This window comes from Ochotona princeps, chromosome 21 (assembly GCF_030435755.1).
Source record: "Ochotona princeps isolate mOchPri1 chromosome 21, mOchPri1.hap1, whole genome shotgun sequence".
NCBI lineage: Eukaryota > Metazoa > Chordata > Mammalia > Lagomorpha > Ochotonidae > Ochotona > Ochotona princeps.
This window is the reverse complement of record NC_080852.1, coordinates 36,118,860-36,142,221: the sequence shown is the minus strand read 5'-3', so window position 1 is coordinate 36,142,221 and position 23,362 is coordinate 36,118,860. Positions and strand designations below refer to the sequence as shown.

The 23,362-nt window shown below is 46.8% G+C and overlaps 1 protein-coding gene across 7 annotated transcripts in view; it reads right to left on the bottom strand.

Annotated features, from left to right (window-relative positions):
- The window catches only part of TMCC1 (transmembrane and coiled-coil domain family 1), a 147,962-nt gene that overhangs the window by 8,672 nt on the left and 115,928 nt on the right, over positions 1 to 23,362 (bottom strand). For all 7 annotated transcript variants that reach the window (XM_058679048.1, XM_058679049.1, XM_058679051.1 and 4 more), the window contains one exon: positions 8,822 to 9,753. In XM_058679048.1, the coding sequence (XP_058535031.1) occupies positions 8,822 to 9,753 (932 nt within the window). The remainder of the gene's footprint in view (positions 1 to 8,821; positions 9,754 to 23,362) is intronic.

The following is a 23,362-nucleotide window of genomic DNA, read 5'->3' as shown; positions in this document are numbered from 1 at the left end:
CATCTGCCTCATTATCACAGGGATCAAAACAGCAATGCTAGCCACCCTCCTCCCACACCTTTTTATGTGCAGCGTCTGCCTCCAAGGAACTTGATTTATGAAGACATTTCTCATTAATCCACATCTCCTTCCTCTCTGGGAAATTCAAGTGTTACTACACTGCTTTGCTTATTTAACTTGGTAGTATTTACTTCCTGTCTAAATTCTAAGATGGATAAACCAAGTACCCTAGGGAATTCATAACCAGCAGCCCCATCATCTCATTCAGTATGAGCACCAGGTGAGGGTGAAGAGCAGAGGTTAACTGTAGCGCCCACGTGATGTTTGAGATGAACTCCCCAGGGACCGTGCAGGCCCTCACACAATGCTAGCTAGCCAAAGGAGGGGCTTGTCCTGGATCCTTCAACTGCAGCACAGGGTGGCAGGAGGTCACTAATCTCATTTTGAGGATTTTTGCTCAAGGATTAGTCCTAATTCCTAACAAGCCAGAGATTCTAGGCACCTCCATGCAGCTTCAGCCTAACTGAGCACATAAAACGCCTTCATGTTGTGACTTTTTTTTTTTAAAGATTTTATTATTATTATTGGAAAGCCGGATATACAGAGAGGGGAGGAGAGACAGAGAGGAAGATCTTCCATCTGATGATTCACTCCCCAAGTGAGCCGCAACGGGCCGGTACGCACCAATCCGATGCTGGGAACCAAGAACCTCCTCCGGGTCTCCCATGCGGGTGCAGTGTTCCAATGCATTGGGCCGTCCTCAACTGCTTTCCCAGGCCACAAGCAGGGAGCTGGATGGGAAGTGGAGCTGCCGGGATTAGAACCGGCGCCCATATGGGATCCCGGGGCTTTCAAGGCGAGGACTTTAGCCGCTAGGCCATGCCGCCGGGCCCATGACTTTTTTTAAAAGCACACTGTTTTGGCAGGTGAAACTACCCCCCACCCCCGCTCAATGGAAGCAAAACCCCATCTACCAAGTATTAAACACGTTCCAACTTCGTGTTAGGTGAACAGTTCACTACACTGAGCTCAGAAAAACAACATGCTAACCACCTCCATGATCAGAGATGTCAGGGACACTTTTGGATCAAATTCCCGATGAAAAACTGGGTGAGTGCGTGAGCTGAGAAAGCTTTAACCTAAAGAATTTGGTTTTTTGGGTGTGGCTCAGAGTGTGACTGGACCTCTGAGAGTCACTGCTGCTCCCCTGGTTGAGCAATAGGTCACGGGGCAGAGGGCTGAAGAAACTTGTAGAGCAGGTACTGAGAGAAACAGGAAGAACAAGGGAGGTCAGGGGGTGACACCCACAGCCGGCATGGGAGCAGATGACCGCACGGTTTCCCAAGCGCATACCAGGGCCCTGAGGTGGGCCCTGCCAGTGGCTGAGCAAGCCCGGGCTAAAGGCAGGACCGTGACACACGGCAGGAGTCTGAGCAGGCTCCTACCTCAACCTGGCAAAGTGGGGTTTTTTCTCCTTTCCTTCCGCTCCCCTGTCCGTGGTGCACCCCGAACACCGGCCAGGAAGCACTTACCGTGCTTTCTCTGAAAAGGGCAGGAGTCCATCGTTGGTCTCCGCCCCTTCAAGGTCACGCAGTGTGCGAGACCCAGCAGACACGGGACACAAAAGCCAGAGGACTCTCGGAAAGCTGGTAGCACCAGCTTTCCAACACCCAGGCACAGACTACTGAAGCGGAGGGGGACACTTCCAGCGCCACACGAGGTGCGTCTGCCTGGATTTGCAGCAACGTCTCTAACCCTGTTTCTAAGCACTGTTTCTGTGTGGGGAGAAACAGGCTCGGATGAGTCACGTGATTTACTCACAGCTGAAGTAGTGTCAGAGGGACAAGCCTAATGAATTAATGAGGGTTAATGAATTAGTCTCTTTCCTCCCCACACCCCTCTCCTCTAATACCTTCAGTGGTTCAGCCGGAGAAGAGCTCACCAGTAAATCTCTTTTGCCGAGTCTGAGCTTTCATAAGAAAATCTCCTAATTGGAGCTTTTTTTCCTCTTAGTAAATGAAGGCAGGGCAGTTGCTATAGCACTGCAGGGTAAGCCACTGCCCAGGACACTGCATCCCGTTCTGGTCACTCTGCTTTGATTCTGGAAGTCAATGGAAGATGGCTGAAGCATACAGACCCCTGCTTCCCATATGGAAGACTAAGACTAAGTGCTGAGTTCCTGGCTGTTGTGGGCAAACAGCATCTCTGTCACTCTTTATTAACTTGAAAGGGAGAACAGCAAAGAAACTTTTTTAAATGTTTAAGGAGAGAAAATTTAAAAAAATGTCTGGGCCCAGGGTGGTAGCCTAGTGGCTAAAGTCCTCGCCTTGCATGTACTGGGATATCATATGGGCGCCGGTTTGTGTCCTGGCTGCTCCACTTCCCATCCAGCTCTCTGCTTGTGACCTGGGAAAGCAGCCAAGGACAGCCAAGGCCTTGGGACCCTGCACCCGCGTGGGAGACCTGGAGGAGGCTCCTGGCTTCGGATCGGCTCATCCCTGGCCACTGTGGCCACTTGAGGAGTGGACCAGCGGATGGGAGATCTTTCTGTATCCCCTTCTCTCTGTAAATCTGACTTTCCAATAACAGTAAATAAATCTTAAAAAAATTTAAAAATGTTTAAAGTGTCTAAAAAGGAGGAGGGACTAGTTTGACTGAATATTCTCCATTTCAAACTTACTGTCCAAATCTAGTCCACATATTTTATGGAGAGCTTCAGCTTGATTTTCATCGATAGCACCTTTCTTCCAGGTGTTAAACCTAAGACAGCTACATCTGAGCATATCTTACATTCAGTGACACTAACGCCGCGTTTAAATACCCATTTGCTCGTCTGAGCTGCGATGGAATGTGCCTAGTTGGTTGTGCCTGCTTAGTAACTGTCCTACGACATGTGATGACTGCTTACTGTAATACTTTGGTTGTCATATTTTTCTCTTATGACTCAGCGCATTAAAAATATCCATGGGTTCCATACAGATATTCTCAGCAACTAATTCACGAAGGGCAGTAATCCCCTTAAAATAAACGCTGATCCACACCACGGGGGCTTCCAGCTGCCCACCGTGACTCTGAAGGCCCTTGTGGGGGAGGGGAGAATGAGGTAGGTCACCCACTGGTCCATTCATTCCTCAGATGGCCTTCCACATGGGTGGGAGCAGGTCCCTGTGTTGGGCTGTCTTCTCTGCTTTCCCAGTGCATTAGCAGGGATGTAGATGGGAAGTGGAACAGTCTCAAGCTGTCACCCATGAGATGCAGCATCCCAGGTGGTGGCTTTTTACCTGCTATGCCACAACACTGGCCCCTTCGTCATAGCAGAACTTCTTCCTTTGATAACCTAACAATATATTACACTCATCATGGGAACAGGACTAGCCCTTAGTTGTTTTTGTGGTGGTGGTAAAGATTTGCTTTGTTTTATTTGAAAGGCAGAGACAGAATCTCCCATTCACTGGTTCACTGGTTCGCTGCCTCTCCCTGCACTGTCACAGCCAGGGCTGGGCTGGTTCGCGGCCTCTCCCTGCACTGCCACAGCCAGGGCTGGGCTGGTTCGCGGCCTCTCCCTGCACTGTCACAGCCAGGGCTGGGCTGGTTCGCGGCCTCTCCCTGCACTGCCACATCCAGGGCTGGGCTGGTTCGCGGCCTCTCCCTGCACTGTCACAGCCAGGGCTGGGCTGGTTCGCGGCCTCTCCCTGCACTGCCACAGCCAGAGCTGGGCTGGTTCGCGGCCTCTCCCTGCACTGTCACAGCCAGGGCTGGGCTGGTTCGCGGCCTCTCCCTGCACTGTCACAGCCAGGGCTGGGCTGGTTCGCGGCCTCTCCCTGCACTGCCACAGCCAGGGCTGGGCTGGTTCGCGGCCTCTCCCTGCACTGCCACATCCAGGGCTGGGCTGGTTCGCGGCCTCTCCCTGCACTGTCACAGCCAGGGCTGGGCTGGTTCGCGGCCTCTCCCTGCACTGCCACAGCCAGGGCTGGGCTGGTTCGCGGCCTCTCCCTGCACTGCCACAGCCAGGGCTGGGCTGGTTCGCGGCCTCTCCCTGCACTGCCACATCCAGGGCTGGGCTGGTTCGCGGCCTCTCCCTGCACTGTCACAGCCAGGGCTGGGCTGGTTCGCGGCCTCTCCCTGCACTGTCACAGCCAGGGCTGGGCTGGTTCGCGGCCTCTCCCTGCACTGCCACAGCCAGGGCTGGGCTGGTTCGCGGCCTCTCCCTGCACTGTCACAGCCAGGGCTGGGCTGGGCATTCCATCTGAGTCTCCCACGTCGGCGCGGGCCAAGCACTTGCACCCTCTTCGGTTGCCTTCTCAGGTGCATGAGTGGGGAGCTGGGCTGGAGGTGGAGCAGCCAGGACTTAAACCACTGGGACACTGGTGTCACAGCTTGCCTGGCTTGCTGTACCACAACACCAGTCCCCTTGTCCCTGGTTTTTAGCAGAAAATTAAATGAAATTATTTTACCGTGTGACCTGACAAAAGTCCAGTTGGTCTTTCTGGGCTTCAACAGTTGTATGTGTGGATGAGGTTAAACTAGATGTTTAATCCATCTCTGAAGTATCAACCTAGCTGCCAGGACAGACCCATGATAACACTTGAATGGACAAGCACAGGTCCAGCCCTATGTGGGTCTGCAAACCTCACTTCCTGCCTCCTCCAAACACGGGCTCTCACTGCCCCCACCAAGCTCAGAGTAGAGCTCAGATCGCCAGCTCCCTGGGCTGCGTGCACACATGCTGACTCAGCATGACCCGTCCATTGCACAGGCTCCAGGATGTTTCTGCTCATCCCAGAGTTCAGCAGGTGGTCGTGGGCAATTACCTTTCCTGGCTCGACTTACTATGGTCAGGAGCAATGGAAGCACTTTCAGCAAGTGACATCACAGAGGGAGTGGCCTGAACAGGGAATAAGGACTGGGTCCCACCCATCACATTGTTGTACTAGCTTGGGAATTCATGGTACAAAAGAAAAAAATTATAAATTCACAGTATTTAAACAAGTATCTTAAACAGTGACTCAACCTTTAGTGAACACAAACTCTGGCCTGGGAAAAGCCCAGCATCTACGGCCAGTGCTGCTTACAGCAGCCTGATCGTTAGATTCCAGGATTCAGCTGGAAAAAGCCTTCTGTGGTATGAATTCAGATACAAGGTCATTTGAACCCCAACTGGACACTTACTGAGTGACCTCTGGCAAACTGGGAAGTCCCAGTGGACTTCCATTTCCTTATCTGTAAAAGGAGGACAATACAGCTCAGCTGCAGGTTAGGAATAACGCACCTCAGTGCAAATAACAAGCAGCAACAACATCCCTCTTGTCACTCAGATATTAGTAAAAGAAGGGCCAGCGTTGTGGTACAACAGGTTAAGCTGCCACTGCCAATGCCGGCATCCCATGCTGGAGCACCAGTTCCAGGCTACTCTGTTCCCGATCCAGCTTCTTGTGAATGCACCTGGGAAAGCAGGGGAAGATGTTTAGAGCACTTGGGTTGCTGGCACCCACGTGGGAGATCCACATGGAGTTCCAGACTCTTAGCATCAGCTTGGCCTAGACCTGGCTGTGACAGCCATTCGGGGAGCGAATCAGCAAGTGGAAGATCCATGTCTCCCTCTCTCCCTGTTGCTTTAGTTTTCAAATAAATAGTTTTCAAAGCAGTTTTAAAAAGACATTAATAAAATAAAGCAGAGAAAAAAATGCTTCTAGAGTAGCCATTTATGTACCAACTGGGTCACTAAAGATTCCATCAAATTCATCCTTAGCCTATTTCTGCCACAGAAGAATCAGGCTCACCAACAGTGGAGGAGATACGGGGAGGAGAAAAAAATAAAACTATAAAGCCGAAACAAGCAAAGAAAGGCTAGAGACATTTATTGCAGAGACATGTAATCTAGCCTAACTAACCTGCCCAGCACCATTCTAAACTATTTCCAGTCAGGTTCAGTGTATTTTTTTAAAAAAAGGTTACAGAGGGCTTGGCAGTGTGGCCCAGTAGCTAAGGTCCTCGCCTTGATCCCATATGGCTGCTGGTTCTAATCCCGGCAGCTCCACTTCCTCTCTGTCTCTCCTCCTCTCAGTATATCTGACTTTGTAATAAAAATAAAATAAATCTTTAAAAAAAAAAAAAAAGGTTACAGAAATTCTCCAAAAGTGCTTAAAACTGGCTTCAATTTATGGGGAAAAAAAGTCACCTATTTGAAACTGTTCAATGACCAAAGTCAGATAAGTACATGTTCTAACATTAGAATCTGTTTTTTTTTGTTTTTTTTTAAGGTTTATTTTTTATTGGAAAGGCAGATCAGATTTACCAAGAGTAGGAAAGACTGAGAGACAGATCTTCCATCCCTGGGTTCATTCCCCCAAAATGGCCACAGCGGTCAAAGTGGACCTGAAGCCAGGAGTCTTTTCAGGTCTCCCATGTGGGTGCAGGGTCCCAAGCCTTGGGCCGTCCTCTGCTGCTTTCCTAGGCCACAGGCAGGGAGCTGGATGGGAAGTGGAGCAGCTGGGACACAAACCAGTGCCCATATGGGATCCTGGCGCTTGCAAGGTGAGGAATTAGCCATTAAGCCATCATGCTGGACCCTTTAACTGCTCATAAAATTTTATATAAAATGCAACAAAAGGGCTGTGGAAAAAAATGACTGTCAGCTAGCTTTCCCAAGGAAGACTTTCTTCAAGCTTGTGGCTTAAGGAAAACCAAACTTAAAATAGGATGACAAAATCAGATTATAGGTCTCATCTCCCCATTTTTTTTTTTTTTTAATTCACCTTCCTTTTCTGGTCCGTATGACTACGTATTGAACCAAGTACAGTGCTAAGAAATGTATAGTGCCTTGCCTCCTAAGCAGCTCGGGCTTCATCTAATGAGGCGGCAATAAGAAGCTGAATTCTGGCCTGTCTCTAACACACAAGGTGGGCATGGCAAAACTTGTTCCTCTGTGAAGATATTACAAGCTCAGAGGAATTTAAGATCTGGAATGTTGTGCTTTCCATTCAAAATAAAGATGCCAAAGCAGCTAGTTTTGTGTTTCACTTTGTTTTGTTAATAGCTGACTGCGGAAGGCCTAGGTCCTCATGCTCAGACAAGGAAAGTGTGTGTTGGGAGGGTGGCCGTGGCACTGACTAACAGGGCTAAGAGCAGCTATGGCCAGGCAGTGAGCTAAGCGCTTCTCTCACAAATTACTTCATTTGTATGTTGCAATTGTTTAAGGAAGGACTACTAATCTTATGTTAGAGATGAGGAAATAACTTAGCGAAGCTCAAGAAACGCCTTGTTTTCAAAGTTAGTGATAGACTTGGAATTTGAACCTGAGAGTTGGATGTAAAATGAGAACAAACGGGGCCCGGGGCGTGGCCTAGTGGCTGAAGTCCTCGCCTTGAACACCCCGGGATCCCATATGGGCGCCGGTACTAATCCCGGCAGCTCCACTTCCCATCCAGCTCCCTGCTTGTGGCCTGGGAAAGCAGTCGAGGATGGCCCAAAGCCTTGGGACCCTGCACCCGCGTGGGAGACTCGGAGGAGGTTCCTGGTTCCCAGCATCGGATTGGCGCGTACTGGCCCGTTGTGGCTCACTTGGGGAGTGAATCATCGGACGGGAGATCTTCCTCTCTGTCTCTCCTCCTCTCTGTGTATCTGACTTTGTAATAAAAATAAATAAATCTTTAAAAAAACAAAACAAAACACCATTCCAGAGAGGCCCAAGGGCCCTTATGGGTATCTATCTGTTCAGCCCTTGTTTCTTCCTCCTTACAACCAATCTGAGTCTGTCTCTGGCCAACAAGGTTTGGGTACTACGTTAGTTAGTTCTCCCTAGAGGATGTTATTTTTCTCTGCTTGGGAAGGAAGCAAAGGAAAGGCTACATCTGCAGTGCAGGTCACGGTGGTCTACCATGAACATTAGTGTAGTCAGGCATAGAGACCAGACCACCTTTCACACAGATTACTACTCAAAGCAGTTAGCCCTTGGAGAATTTTCTAACTACCAGAGAACCATTTCACAGTTACCAGACATTTGCCAACTCATGACAAAGGTTACAGACATACTTATCTAGACTTATTTCCAGTCTAATCTTTCTGTACCACTTGCCCAGAGATAAGCATGTTTAAGGCCAGATATAAACACGGTTCTTTACATTCTGGCTGGGCTATACCTTTTATTTCCACAGAATTCCAGGAATTCTAGATCTTGTGATTGGGCTGCAATGGCTTCATGGTTTTGTGATTATTAATAAATAATAAACTCCTGAACCAGAATGAGCAAGGGAAATGACTGCTCCAAGCTGACTGGCAGGTCCCCCACAGTGGGAATCACCTGTGTGCTATGCCTCTGATGTCAGTGAAACAAGAACCTATGTGGGGCCCGGCGGCATGGCCTAGCGGCTGAAGTCCTTGCTTTGAAAGCCCCGGGATCCCATATGGGCGCCGGTTCTAATCCCGGCAGCTCCACTTCCCATCCAGCTCCCTGGTTGTGGCCTGGGAAAGCAGTCGAGGACGGCCCAAAGCTTTGGGACCCTGCACCCGCGTGGGAGACCTGGAAGAGATTCCTGGTTCCCAGCATCGGATTGGCGCGTACCGGCCCGTTGCTGCTCACTTGGGGAGTGAAACATTAGATGGAAGATCTTCCTCTCTGTCTCTCCTCCCCTCTGTATATCCGGCTTTCCAATAACAATAAAATCTTTTGTTTTTTTAAAAGAACCTACGTGGATGTCCTAAAGCATCTAACATGCTCTGGGCACTGAAGAGAAAGATGAAGATCTTTTAAAGTCACTTTGCTGCCCCCAAAGGAAAGGAACCCGGAGTAAGTAACTTTGGATTTCAGTTCCCCATGACTTACCTGTATCGCTCCTCCTGCAGGGTCTGCATTATTAAGGAGTAATCCCTCTGATAATGTTCCTTGAGGGTCTCAAAGGATTCCTCTAGTCTGGCCTGGGTTTCCCGGATCTCCTGGATTTCGTGCAGCAGCGCATCAAATCCTGAGCTCTGCATGTCCAGGGTATTTGTTTTGGAGCTGGATGCTCCTACGCCGATGCCCCCAGTGGTGCTGTTGGCTCCCACCGAGCCTGAAGTGGCACTAGAACAGTCTTCTTCGCTACCATATTTTGGGCTTGACTGAAAGTTTGAAATCACCCCCAAAGCCTTCCCATCATCCACTTGCCCTTCCTCCAAAGAGTCCTTCAGGTTAGGGATATTGTCTGCACTACCAAATTTGTTCCGGATCAGTGAGGCAATCTCTCTGGGCTTTGAGACCACAGCCCCTGCTGCTGAATGGGTGGCCTGGGAGAAGCTGGAAAAGCCACCTTTGACACTGTCGACCACACCTTCGCTGAAGCCCGTCACCTTGGCTCCCACATCCTTCAGCCCCTGGTGCATGTCCCTGAAGACATCCTTTGGCTGCCGGGGGATCCCATTCTGCTCCACCTCACGCAGCTTCCTGTGATAGTGCTCAAGCTTCTTTTGCAGCTGGAGGATGGTCTGGGCAGATTTCTGGTTCTTCTTCTCAAAGACCTGCTTGATGCGGGCCGCCTGCTGCTTGTCCGCACTATTGGCAAGCTTCAAGTACTCCGCCACATTGTCATCTCGGGCTGTCTGGGCAATCTTGATCTGCTCCGTCAGCTTCAGAATCTTCTGCTGCAGGTGAGCAATGGCGGCCTTGGTGCGCTGAGGGTCCGGGATGCCATCCACAGAGTCTGCGTGGATGCTGCCATCAGTGCTGGAGGCCACCGCACTGGAAGTCTGGGCAAGGCTGCTTACTTCCAACCGCTCAATCTAGCATGGAAACAAGGCACAGATGTTAGAAGCTCAACGTGCGCTAGCATTACTGGGCTTAAATGTACTGAAAATGTATTTTCAAATCTCCACACAGGTAGTGGCCTAGGATCCCTCCTGTCCTGAATAAACCCTGTGTCCCTCCTGTATACTGTTCTCATACAAGTCCACTTTTGCTAAGGGATTTATTACAGTATTGCTTTAAATAACAAAGTTGCCTCCGTGGATTTATGCATGATTTAGTTTAATTCACATCCTTAATGCATAATTAGGCTGAGAACCACATCTATGTAGAGCAGGTACATCTGCATTTGAAATTAAGTAGGTAAAAAAATTTTGGTATTCAAATACAACTAATTCAGATCCATCCAGGCTTACATCTGAAAATACTGGCAAGATTAGGTAGGTCAATGGCTAGGTATAAAAGCCAGATTTTTATCACAGTATCTTTTTATCCAGTCATGTCAAGGGTAATAGTTCATTTGCTCAAATCTAGTAAGGACACTTGTTTGGTAGCTGGTGACAGGAAGAGGTACAAATGGGAAAGTACTGCTAAAAGAGGAAAGGATGTTATCACATTGCAGAAACTGTTTTACCTGGGTAAGGTAACTCAGAGAGGGCCAGGAAAAGTAATTAGACAAGTCAAAGATACTGACCTTGGGAAGTTGTGCCTTTTACTAGATAAATAAAATGTGGTCCCCAAAAGGTTTTATTAGGCCTGGCGTGGTACCCTAGTGGCTAAAGTCCTTGCTTTGCACACACCAGGATCCCATATGGGCACTAGTTCTAAGCCCAGCAGCCCCACTTCCCAGCTCCCTGCTTGTAGCCTACGAAAGCAGTGGAGGACGGCCCAGTGCCTTGGGACCCTGCACCCACGTGGGAGCCCCAGAGGAGGCTCCCAGCTCCTGGCTTTGGACTGCAGCTCCGGCCGTTGCAGCCACTTGGGGAGTGAATCAGCGCACAGAAGATTTTCCTCTCTGTCTCTCCCCTGTGTGTATCTGACTTTCCAGTAAAAATAAATCTTAAAAAAAAAAAAAAAGGTGTTGTTAGGCAAGGGATCACTATCCTTTCGTATGGGTTAGAACCACTCAAAAAAAGCTGCTCAGATTTGAAAGTTTAAACTTTCCTACTTTAAACTGGGGCGATGTCTTGTTTCCCAAACTTGGGTGGGTGGGGTGAGGTGGGAGAGGCACTGCTGGATGTGGCTTGTGGTGAGAGCAGAGCAGGGCTCACAGAGACCACAGACGCTGTTGCCATTGGGCAGTAAACGGACATGACCACAGAACAGCTTCCTGAGCAAGGCACATTCCCAGGTCAAGTGTCAATGGTGAGTTTTCCACATTAGAAGGTCACACCCCCTTTCTGTGCATACATATTTACTTATAGAGGTTATCCCCTGCCTCCACCCCATGTTTTCATAACATACCAAATCCAAAATAAACATGAAATTCCAGTAACTAACTTTCTTCATTGTGGATATTGCCTCAGTGGCTACCTGAGCAGGAATTATGCTGATCACAGCTTTTAAACATATTTAATTACTGGATTCCATATATTAGCACTGATATGAATAAAAGATACTTTCCTTCTAGATGAACAATTTAGAAATATTGAGACTGAAATTAACAACAAAATGACATTATACTCCACTACTTAAAAAAAAAAAGATTTGGAAAAAAGACTAGCACAATACATTAACTGTTTCCTGCCGCTTCCAACCTCTGCCTGTTGTATTTGGAGGCCAGTGAAACGGCTAGGGGAGAAGGAGAGTTCCAGATAATCAAGTTATCAAGAGTTGCAAACAAGAGCACCTAGAAATCCATTTTGTTCGGTGCTCAGTTTGTTCAACTCTACAAGGTTTTCATTATGAATGGGATTTTAGATACCATAACTACAGTATATAATATGACCCTAAATGAGTCTTCAGGTTTAAACTCAGCTCAAAGATCACCACAATATAAAGAAAAGCAAGCCTGGTGAATACTACTCAAATAATGCCACGCTTATGCATGTTTCAGATTTTGTTCTGAAGTTCTCTGATATTTACACAAACACTAATTTGCATTCAATCTGGTCATTTCTGAATTTACAGTTTATCTCAAAAATCCTTTTTCTAAAGACTTATTTTACTCAAGTCAGAATTAGAGAGAGAGCCATCTTGCTTCCACTGGTTCGCTCCCCAGATGGCCACAGAACCTAGGCCATCAACAAGGGAGCTGGATCAGAAGTGGAGCATCCGGGACGCAAACCAGCACCCACACTTTTCTTTGAGCCCCAAGAGGCTAGCATAGTGCCTGTACAAAGGTGACAACTAGTCAGTATTATAAATGCTCACCTGAATCTCTTTAAACATGACCCTTCCAGATCTCACATGCGTTTCAGTGCCTTTTTTTTTTTTTTAAGATTTATTTTATTTTTATTGGAAAGGCAGATATACAGAGAGGAGAAGAGACAGAGGGGAAGATCTTCCACCGCTTATTCACTCCCCAAGCAGCCGCAATGGCCAGAGCTGCACCAATCCATAGCCTCCTCCAGGTCTCCCACGCCAGGGCAGGGTCCCAGGGTTTTGGGCCGTCCTCAACTGCTTTCCCAGGCCACAAGCAGCGAGCTGGATGGGAGGCAGGGCCACCAGGGATCCCAACGTGTGCAAAGTGAAGACATTAGCCGCTATGCTACCGTACTGGGTCTTTCAGTGCTTGAATCTGTTACTACATATCAAACATATCTAAGTTTTTATAGGAAAATAGCTTCCAATAGATGACTTTTCCCTATAGTGCTGGTGGAGAAGAGTTCATACTATGTTGGGTCTCAGTTTAAATTATTAACTTTCTGTTATTCTGCCTGCCTCCTCCCAATTCAACTGCAAACTACCCCTGATTATCTAAGGGGGTCGGGGACTGTTGCTCTGAAACTGCTTTGTCACGGGAGGACCTGTTTGTTTTTTTGGCTCACAATGAACAGAAGGGCCTGATGTTTGCACTTAATGGATCCATATAAGCCTGGTCAGATGACTTATTCTCTTTTCAACAAAGCTCCAGTGTGTTCCCTATGTACAGGGTCTATGTTTAACATCAGAGATGCGAAGAAATAACACACTGCTAAGAAGCCTGCAATCCTAGTAACGATAGACAATAACACCTGCTTTTATGAGGATCTTTTTCTTAAAATTTTTTTTCTGTTTACTTGAAAGGCAGCCCTGGTATTTCAGTTCCTGCCACCCATGTGGGAGATCCTGGCTTCTTGCTTCAAACTGTCCAAACCCTCACTGTAAACCAACAGGTGGAAGATTTCTCTGGCTTTCAAGTAAATACACATAAAATAAAAAAAGGCCAGACAAGGACCTATTGATGAACAACTGGAACAGATCATCCAAGTTCCCTTCCAATTCTCAGATCTTTACTTTGTTATAATTCCTGCTGCAACATGGTATTTATGACAGACACCTCACTAAAAAGATGTCTCTATCTTTGCTTAATTCTATTTGTTTTTAGCAATTTTGATAAGCAATGTTGTAAACAAACAACCCCCTGACGATCTCCCTGGGGTAGGTCTGTACCAGCGAAATCTCCCTAAGCTGGGCATGATTTGTGAGGCAGCTTGTGGGAAGCACAAGGCTCCAAGGATGGGACGTACAATCTGTAATCCCAACCCCATTAAGGGCCTAGTCACTTTAATAATTTATTTTCTGATGATTACTAGATGTATAGCCCCATCCCATACTACCCTTAATTCTACTCCATATTTCTAATCTAACCACATTTCTATGTTTCTGATATCCTCCAACCCACTCCTCCTGTATTTGATGTCATCTCAGCTAATGGCTCCTTCACTGTCCCCTTGCTGTGACCCAAACTCCTGGAGTCACCCTGATCCCTTCTGCTTTCACTCTATGCAGTTAGTGTTAACAGTCAGAGTTGTTAAAACAGATAGTACCAATACCTGCTATATGCTAAGTATTATTCTAAAACCTCTTATGTGTAACAATTAGTTTAATTTTTACAACACCACAAATACTAATTCTCATCACTCCCATCTTTTTTAATGTATTTATTTGAAAGGCAGAGTGTTAAGAGATCTTTCATCTGCTGGTTTACTCCCCAAATGGCTGCTGCGACCAAGACTGGTCCTGCCAGAAGCCCAGAACTCCATTCCGGTCTTCCATGTGGTGGCAGACATCTGAGCATTCAATCATCTGCTGATTTTCCAGGTGCATTGTCAGGGAACTAGATCAGAAATGGAGCAGCCACAGGGCCATGGTGACTCAACAGGTCAGTCCTCCAACTACAAGTGTCAACTTTCCCTACAATCCAGCCCCCTGCTTAAGGCCTGAGAAGGCAGTGGAGGATGGCCCAAGTCCTTGGGACCCTGCACCCGCATGGGAGATCCTGGCTCCCAGTTTCAGACTGGCCCAGCTCTGGCCATTATGGCCATTCGGGAAGTGAGTCAGCAGATGGAAGATACCTCTCTCTCTCCTTCCCTAACACTGACTTTCAAGTTAAATAAATAAAGAACAAAACTACTCAGAATAATTCTTTTAAAACAAATCACACATTGCAACACTTTTACATCTAAAATTTTCCAGTGAATTCCTATTTCAGGCCATGTAAAACTCAGTGTACACCGTCCTGAAACGTCATGGCTGCTGTCCCACACAGGACTGCACCTACCCAACACCTTCACCTCTGTGATTTACCATGGCTACCAGCTGTAACGGCACGCTGCTGGACGTGGCCTTAGCTCTGGGTTTTTCACTCCATATTCCTTCTGCCTGGGACACTCTTCCTTCAGACACCATGCATGACTTGCTTAACAACTCCTTCAAGTCACTGTCTCAGTGTTGCCTTAAAACAAGGACTTCTGTGCCCTGTTTAAAACTGCACCCTATATTTCTATTATGAACACTTTCATTTCTACAAAGAACTATTTACCTTCTGATGTATTACATATATTTATTATCAACTAGAATTAAGGTCCTTGCAGGGAGATATTTTTTGTGTTCTATATACACTTCTGCAACAAAACCAAAATTAAACAAAAACTGTACACAGAACTTAGTAGCTTCTCAGATATTTGTTGAATGAATTAAAACATTTCCTATTTATTCAGAGCAGAGTTACCCCAACTATTTATTGTATCACCAAGAGATCTTAACAAAACTACTTAGAGCTTCCTTCTTCTTTGTCATATAGCAGGACCTTGGCAAAGCAAAGATGGGCCTTCGGAGCTTACTGCAGTACCTTATTGTAATACCTTACAAACATTTGCCTGGGGCCTGGTGTGATGGCCTAGTGGCTGAATCTTTGCCTTGCACGTGCTGGGATCCCATGTGGGCGCTGGTTCATGTCCTAGCTGCTCCACTTACTCCCTGCTTGTGGCCTGGTGGGGACAGTGGAGGACAGCCCAAGGCCTTGGGGCCCTGCACCCATGCGGGAGACTTGAAGGAGGCTCCTGGCTCATGATCGGCTCAGCTCCGGCTGTTGCGGCCACTTGGGGAGTAAATCAGCGGATGGAGGCTCTTTCTCTGTCTCTCCTCCTTTTGGTGGATCTGCCTTCCCGATAAAAATGTTAAAAATCGTTAACAAAATTTCTTTTTCCCAAGTGGGGATTTGGTGGTTAAGACATGCTTGGAATGCCTGCATCCCATATTGAAGTGCCTGGTTTGAATTCTGGCTTCTATGCTTCTATCCAGCTTCCTGTTAATGCAGATCCTGGGAGGTAGCACTTAATGGTTCAAGTATTTGTGTCCATGCCACCCATTGGAAACCCTGGACTGAATCCCAGCTCCTGACTCTACCCTGCCTATTGCAGGAATTTGGGAAGAAAAACTAGCAGGTGGGAGATCTCTCTGCAGTTCAGCTCCTAACCCAATCCCATCTTCCTGCGAATGCAAACACTGGGAAGCAGCAGGATGATTGGAGTAGTTGGGGTCTCTGCCACCTACACTGGAGACATTAAACTGTGTTCTAAGCTCCCAGTTTCCACGCAGTCAGTAGTGGTTGCTATGGATATTTGGGGAGTGGATCAGTGGATAAACAATCTGTTTTGCTTCTCTTTGAAAAAATTTTTAAAAATATTTTCAAGGAAACATTCACTGGGTCCTCCTGGCATTATGCTTTAGAGGGTTAAGCTGACATCTATGACACCAACATCCCCTATGGGAGTGCTGATTCGAGTGCTGGCTCTGTTTCTGATCCAATTCCCTGCTAAATGCCTGGGAAAGCAGCAGCAGATGCCCAAAATAGCTGTGTCCTACTATGCTCACGACATTCCAGGCTCCTGACTTTTGCCTGGTCCAGCCTTGGCTGTTGTAATTATTTGGGGAGTGAACCAGTGGATGGAAGGACTTGATATCTTGATTCTCTCTGTCTCTGCTCCTCTCCTTCCTTCTATCTGCCTTTCAAATAATTAAAATCTTTACAAAAAATCTTTTGCAGATTTACAGAGAGAAGGAGAAACAGAGAGTCTTCCATTCTCTGGGTCACTCCTCAAATGGCCAGAGCTGAGCTGATCCAAAGCTGGGAGACAGGAGTTTCTTTGTCTACCATGTGGGTTCAAGGACTTGGGTTTTCTCAGGCATATTAGCAGAGAGCTGGATTAGAAGCGGAATAGTTGGGACACAAACTGGCACTCGTATGAGATGCTGGCACCACAGGTAGGAGGATTAGCCTACTGAGTCACTGTGCAGCCCCCTCTCCTACGCTGACCCTCCAAAGAAATCTTTTTAAAGTATGTGCCTCGGGCCCGTCACGATAGCGTAGTGGTTAAAGTCCTTGCCTTGCACGTGCCCCGGGATCCCATATGGGCGCCGGTTCTAATCCCAGCAGCCCTGCCTCCCATCCAGCTCCCTGCTTGTGGCCTGGGAAAGCAGTCGAGGACAGCCCAAAGCCTTGGGACCCTGCACTTGCATGGGAGACCTGGAAGAGTTCCTGGCTCCTGGCTTCGGATTAGCTCAGCTCCAGCTGTTGTGGTCACTTGGGGAGTGAATCATGGGACGGGAGATCTTCCTGTCTCTCCTCCTCTCTGTACATCCGCCTTTCCAATTAAAAAAAGTATGTGCCTCAGGACAGGCATTGGCACAAAGGTTAGACTGGGATGCCTGCATCCTGTGTTTCATTCCATACCTGAATGCCTGGGTTCAAGTGTCAGATCCTCCTTCCATTCCAGCTTCCTGCTACTGTACGCACTGGAAAGCAGCAAGTGCGTGACAGATCAGATATCTGGGTCCCTGTTAACCATGTAGAGGCCTGGAACTGAGTTCTAGGTTCCTGGCTTTGGTATGGCCTTGCCCTGGCTGCTTTAGAAATCTTTAAAAATGCGTATGTCTAAAAATGTGACTAAATAATCAGGTATGTCATACTTTTTAAAAAAGCATAGTTTCTACTTTTGCATGAATTATACTCATACAATAGTATCCCACTCCTTTCAAGTCTTCATTTGTTTTATTTTTATTCTTTTTAAATCTATTTGAGAGGCAGAGCGAGCATTAGAGATCTTCCATCTGCTGATTTACTCCCTAAATGCTCATAACAGCTGAAGCTGGGCCGGGCTGAAGCTAGCAGTCAGCAAATTTATCCAGGTATCCCAGCTATGCGGCAGGGACGCAAGTACCTAAGCCATCATTTGGTGAAACCAGATAGAAAGCTGAATGGGAGAGAGAACAGGGTTCCCATCCATGCACTCAAGTACAGGATGTGGCTGTCCCAAGAGGGGGCTTCAACTGCACCACAACATCTGCCTCAGTATCTAACTTTCATATTTAGAACACAATTTAGATGCCCAACACTGGGGTGGGCCATTGGTGGTTTGGATGTTAGGACACTGACATCCATATTGGACTGCCTGGGTTGGAATCACAATTCCAGTCCCAATTCCAGCTTCCTAGGGAGTCGGCAGGTAATTGCTCTAGTAGTTGGGTTGCTACTGCCCTTGCGGGAGATTTAAATATTGAGTTCTGAGCTCCTGGCTTTAGTCTGCCAGCACTGGCCGTTGCAGCCACTTGGAGAGTGAGCCATTAGAAGCAAGATCGCTGTATGGCTCTGACTGTGCATTTCAAACAATGTCCCAGATTATTATTTTTCTGTGTGGACTCTGAACACTGAGGATTGCCTTTCTAGGCTTATTCCTTAGTAGTCTTCAAAGGCTATGAAGACTCAAGGTGCAAACTGGTTAAGATGTAAATATGATGATGATGATGATGTTGAAAATCAGTAGAAGAATTGCAACCACTAGCTGATCGGGGTGATGGACTGTGCCGGGCCCTGTGCTTGCTAGAACATACAAGAAACTAATCTGGGAATACCTCAGAGTATCTTTGGAGCTCTCCCCAATTGAACTGCTGGACTCAGAACTCTAACCAAGAAAAGACAGAAGACAGAACAGGACAATCATTCATCTCAGCTACATGTTGGCAGCGAAATATGGGACAAATGGAGACTTCATGATGGACCATATCAATCAGTGGACCACCTCATCGAGCGAAACTGGCAGCGACTCATAACTTGAGAACTATTAACACCACTTGAGCACATATCTCAGAGCATGCCCCACATCCGGGACTTGGGGTGGGCGGGAAACCAGGTGGGGCTTCTCCCTCAATGTCCCCCTCTACCTCAGATACATGATGGAAACAATATTGACATAATAGCATTGCCCACCTCCCTATCCCCCTGAACCTTTTTTTTTCTTTTTCTTGTTTTTCCTTTAACTATAGTTAACTATGTAAAGATTGTCAACAACAATGCAATAAAATGGATTAAAAAAAAAAAAAAAGAAAATCAGTAGAAGCACGTAACTGTTTACTATGTATCCAGTACATATGAAAATACCTTACTTATATTAGTTTTACTATTTCTCAAACAACCCTAGGAGGTACCCACTATTGTAACCTCACTTTACAGCTCAGGAACCAGAGTCAGAAGTCATGTGACTTGCCCAATGTCACGCGGCCAGGAGGAGGCAGAGTCAGGACCTAAATCCAGAGGCCTGAGGATCAGAGTCCCTACTCTTCATGGCAGCCAGGACAAAAAGGAGGCAATGAGGATTTCTACAGTTAGATTCTGGATGAGAAATCTACGTGTGTCTTTCTAGAAGCTTATTAATTACACATGTGCAAGCAGGAGGCAGGGTACACGGAGGTATAGCAGTGGCAGTGACATGTCATTATTCAAAGGTACTTTGTATAATAAGAGGTGGGAAGGGAAGTTAAATAATTTCATATGTAAAGTGCACATGTTAAAATAGCAGCAGAGGTGATTCCAGCCGGTTAGCCAGATAGCAGAGCAGCAGATAGCAGAATGGCAATGTGGACCTTGGGGTTAAGTACAGCTGGAATTTGAATCCTAACTGAAAAGTTGTGTCATCTGAGTCCACTTTCTCATTTTCAGAAAGTAAATATAATAACATTTCTCTTGCAGGATTAAAGAACAAATGTGGGGCTGGTGCTGTGGGGTAGCAACAGGTAAAGCTGCGACCTGCAGCTCTAGCATCCCATGTGGGTGACAGTTCGAGTTCTGATTATTCCACTTTTGATCCAGCTCCCTGCTAATAAACCTGGGAGGTAGCAGAAGATGCTCCCACCTGGGGGACTCAGAAGAAGCTCCTTGCTTTGGACTGCCCAGCGCTGGCCACTGCAGCCAACTGGGGAGAGAACCAATGGATGGAGATCTGTCTGTAACTGTTTTTCACATAAAGTAAATCTTTAAAATAACGCATACACATTCCTTAGTACAGGCTTGAAATCTAAAAGGTTTCAAAGGAGCTTCTAACATTAAGTTACAGAGCTCTATTTAGGTGTTTCTGTAAATATTTTTTGAAACAATTTTATTTGTATTAGGTCAAAGTTTTGCGATAAGGCTGAAAGTTGCTAGAATACTCTGAAATGTATTCTAACACTTAGGTGACTCAAAACAAAATGAAAACCTACAAAACATAAGAGACATATTCTAAATGACCACAATAGTTAGGGCGGGACCTGCTGAAGTCAAGAGCTCCTTACAGGTCTCCCATGTGGGTGCGGAGGCCCAAGTATTTGGGTCATCTTTTGCTGCTTTATCAGGCACATATTAGCAGGGAGCTGGATCAGACGTGGAGCAGCTGGGACTCAAACCAACAACACTCATGGGATGCTGGCATCATAGGCAGAAGCAGCTTACCTTGTTCTGCCACAATACTGGCCCTGGATCATCTAGTTAAGATACATGTACTCCGGGCCCGGCGGCGTGGCCTAGCGGCTGAAGTCCTCGCCTTGAAAGCCCCGGGATCCCATATGGGCGCCGGTTCTAATCCCGGCTTCTCCACTTCCCATCCAGCTCCCTGCTTGTGGCCTGGGAAAGCAGTTGAGGACGGCCCAATGCATTTGGGACACTGCACCCACGTGGGAGACCCGGAAGAGGTTCCAGGTTCCCGGCTTCGGATTGGCACGCATCGGCCCGTTGCGGCTCACTTGGGGAATGAGTCATCGGACGGAAGATCCTCCTCTCTGTCTCTCCTCCTCTGTGTATATCTGGCTGTAATAAACTGAATAAATCTTTAAAAAAAAAAAAAAAAAGATACATGTACTCCCTAGTGGCCATGGGTCTAATACCCAATTCTGGCACCCAACCCCATTAACTGGGTTCCAGCTACCCATGTGGGAGACCTGGATTAACTTTTTGGCTTCAGCTATGGCCTTGGTCCAGCACTAGCCATTGTGGACGTCTGGGGAGTGATTGGGCGGGTGGGAGCTGTCTGTCTCTCACATGAATAAAAAACAAAAGAAACTGAACTTAGTCTTTAAAGTCCTGCATGGTTAGGCCCTGGGTCTATGTCTCCAGAGCTTCACTTCCCATCTGCACTGAGCGGCCCTGCACAGCCCAAAGTGCTCATCTGCTTCTCACTGTGCTGTACATTATCATGACCAATTAGTCATCGCTCTCAGCCGCTGTATATGGTGCTGGGCATACACTGATGAATAAAACAAGAGATCTTGCTTCTTGAAGGCTGTGGCTGAGTAGGGAAAAAGTAGACAAAAACAAAAAACAAGAGCAGGGTAACAAAACAACACAGATTACAAAACATGCTGCAATAGAAAGAGCAGAGAATGATATGACCCCTTCTTCCTACAGATGTCACACAGCAAGAAAATCTAAAATTGGAGTGTTATCATAATCAATAGCAAAACAGTTAAGGAATGTAACAATTCAAACAGAGAAAAAGCAGGTTTTTTTTTTCTTTTAAAAACAAGTATTTACAGTAATTGTCTAAGTATTCACTACTTCCTGGGATTTATTTGGTGAAAGAAATGCTGGGAATGTTGAGAGGAAAGGTTAGCAGGCAGCAGGGGTACCTGTCAGGCAGCCCTAAGGGAGAGGGCCCTGATGGCCGGATTCGCGAAGCTTACATAAGCAGTGAGTCAGCACAGTCAGGTATCAGGAGAGCTCCGCTGTCCCCTCTCCACAGCCAGGACACTTGGCTCTCCTTGATGGTGAGAATGGCCCGGAACAAGACCTGAAGTTGGCTAATGAAACAGTCACTTATCTCCCAGGAACACTTGCATAAGTTATGAATGATGGGAAAGTAAACCTTCATGCTTCTACAAAAAGCTAAGAGAGCACCCACCTTAAAAGCAGAGCAAGGTTTACAGGATAGTAGAAAGCATTTCTTTTAACATGGAATAAAATGCTTATGCAGATTCCAAAATCAAGACTTCAAAATCTGCTAAAACAAAAGTATAAAGACAGCAATCCTCACCTATATTGGGGTCTATAAATGTTTCAGGGATGCTTTCTGCAAAAGCTAGTATGAATTAGGAGTAACTGCAGAAAGTTTCATTGTGACAAAATTGGGTCTGGCAAAGAAAACTGTCCATAAGAGGGACTCAAGCATAGTAGAGGCAGCACGACACAGCCACTTGCCGTGGAACAGCAATGCCAACGAAGCAAGATGTACACCCAGCAAGGCGCAGCCATGAGAACAGCAGACGTGTCCACCTCCACACTTCTGCTCCGAGCCTACTGCTGCTCCACTGTAACTCAGTAAGGAGAGGCTTTCATTTTTCCCTTTCCACTCGAGGCCAAAGGGAGAGCTGGAGGAGTAATTTTGACTATTCAAAGGGAAAAAGAGACCTAATTGTTAGTCAGCATTCTTTGCTCTGACCATTCCTGGCTTCTTTCTGTTCATAGACATTTGGACAAAACAGGTCACAATCTGCATGGCCAGAAATAATATTTTCTATTCTAACCCCACTGATCAGTCCAATACGATCCTGCAAAATATTTTAGTTCTTGCTAAGATGCAGTTCTTTATACACAGAAAATTCATAAAGCAAGAAAAAAAATCACAAACAACTCATTTGTCTTACCCAAACCCCCGGTCAGGCAGCCTGCCGATCGTGCTCGCCACAAAGCGCATCCTTCATTTGTGCACTGCCAGGGCAAGCTTGGACCGTGAAACAAATCACGACCTCGCTTGGTGACTAGCTCTTCCCATTTGCTCCCGCTTCCAACTGCACAGGAGCTGTAGCGTGGCCTGTCACTGCCGCACACACAGTCTCCGAGAATAACGCCGTAAACGAGGGCGGCTACCACTGGGAAGGCATCGCCCACAACCAGCCGAGCCGCAGTGGAGCTTCGCATGGATCCTGGGGCTTCTCACCTTCACAGCCTCAGAGAAGCGCCCTTCCCAGAACAGGCAGGTGCAGCCACACTACATCAAGGTCCCCACATGGCCAGTCCTCCGTAGTGCCCACCTCGGCCTAGGTTCAGCCCTGGGTCTGTCTCCTTCCTGCATCAACTCTTACAGCTTTCTCCATCTGGGAGCCTGCAAGGACTCTGCTCAATAAACAGAAAGCGTATGCCAAACAAGTGTGTGTTTTGTGTGTGTGTGTGTGTGTGTGTGTGCACATGCGCACGCGTGTGTGTGCACCGTTTGCTAGAGCTGCTAATGCAAATGAATAATTTGAGAATGGAGATCACAAACAGTATCTGCCTCTCTTCTCCAGCTGTGAGCATCTTTTATAAAAAACAAAAGCATCCAACTGGGTGGATTTAAAGCTACAGGACAGTAATTCAACATCCACATTTGTCTTCTGATTTAAATTGGACAAAGCTAAGAATAGCTTAGAGATGAAAAACAAACAATACTGTTTAGATAGCGAGATTTAATCACCACAAAGGAAAGATCTACTAGATGTTTCCATATAAGTTCGCCAGAACAGAATTCTATACTATACTAATGTTTCTGTTCTTCTGATTTCAGTTCCTAAAATCATTTAAGTGAAAACTGAACAAAAATTAAAAATGAGCCTGAGACCCTAATTCATTGAGGACAAAGAAGCTGCTTCAATGAAAAGCAGTGCAGTTCTCTAAAGTCTAAGGGAAGGATGCCAGCTCCACCTTCATAAACCCAGGCTCAGCCCCGACTGCAGCGTCAGCATCCCCAGGGACTGCACTAGCCTGGAAAATTCCCTGTGATTTTTAGACAAGCTGTCAGAGCTGCACTTTCTCCCTGCAAAAACTGTTGGAGGGAATGCACATAGCAGGAATTTTAATTATTATAAAATATAGTGTAGCATGTACCAAGCATAATTTTGAGTGCTATTTCTCCAAGGTTAATATGCAAAAGTTATGAGGCC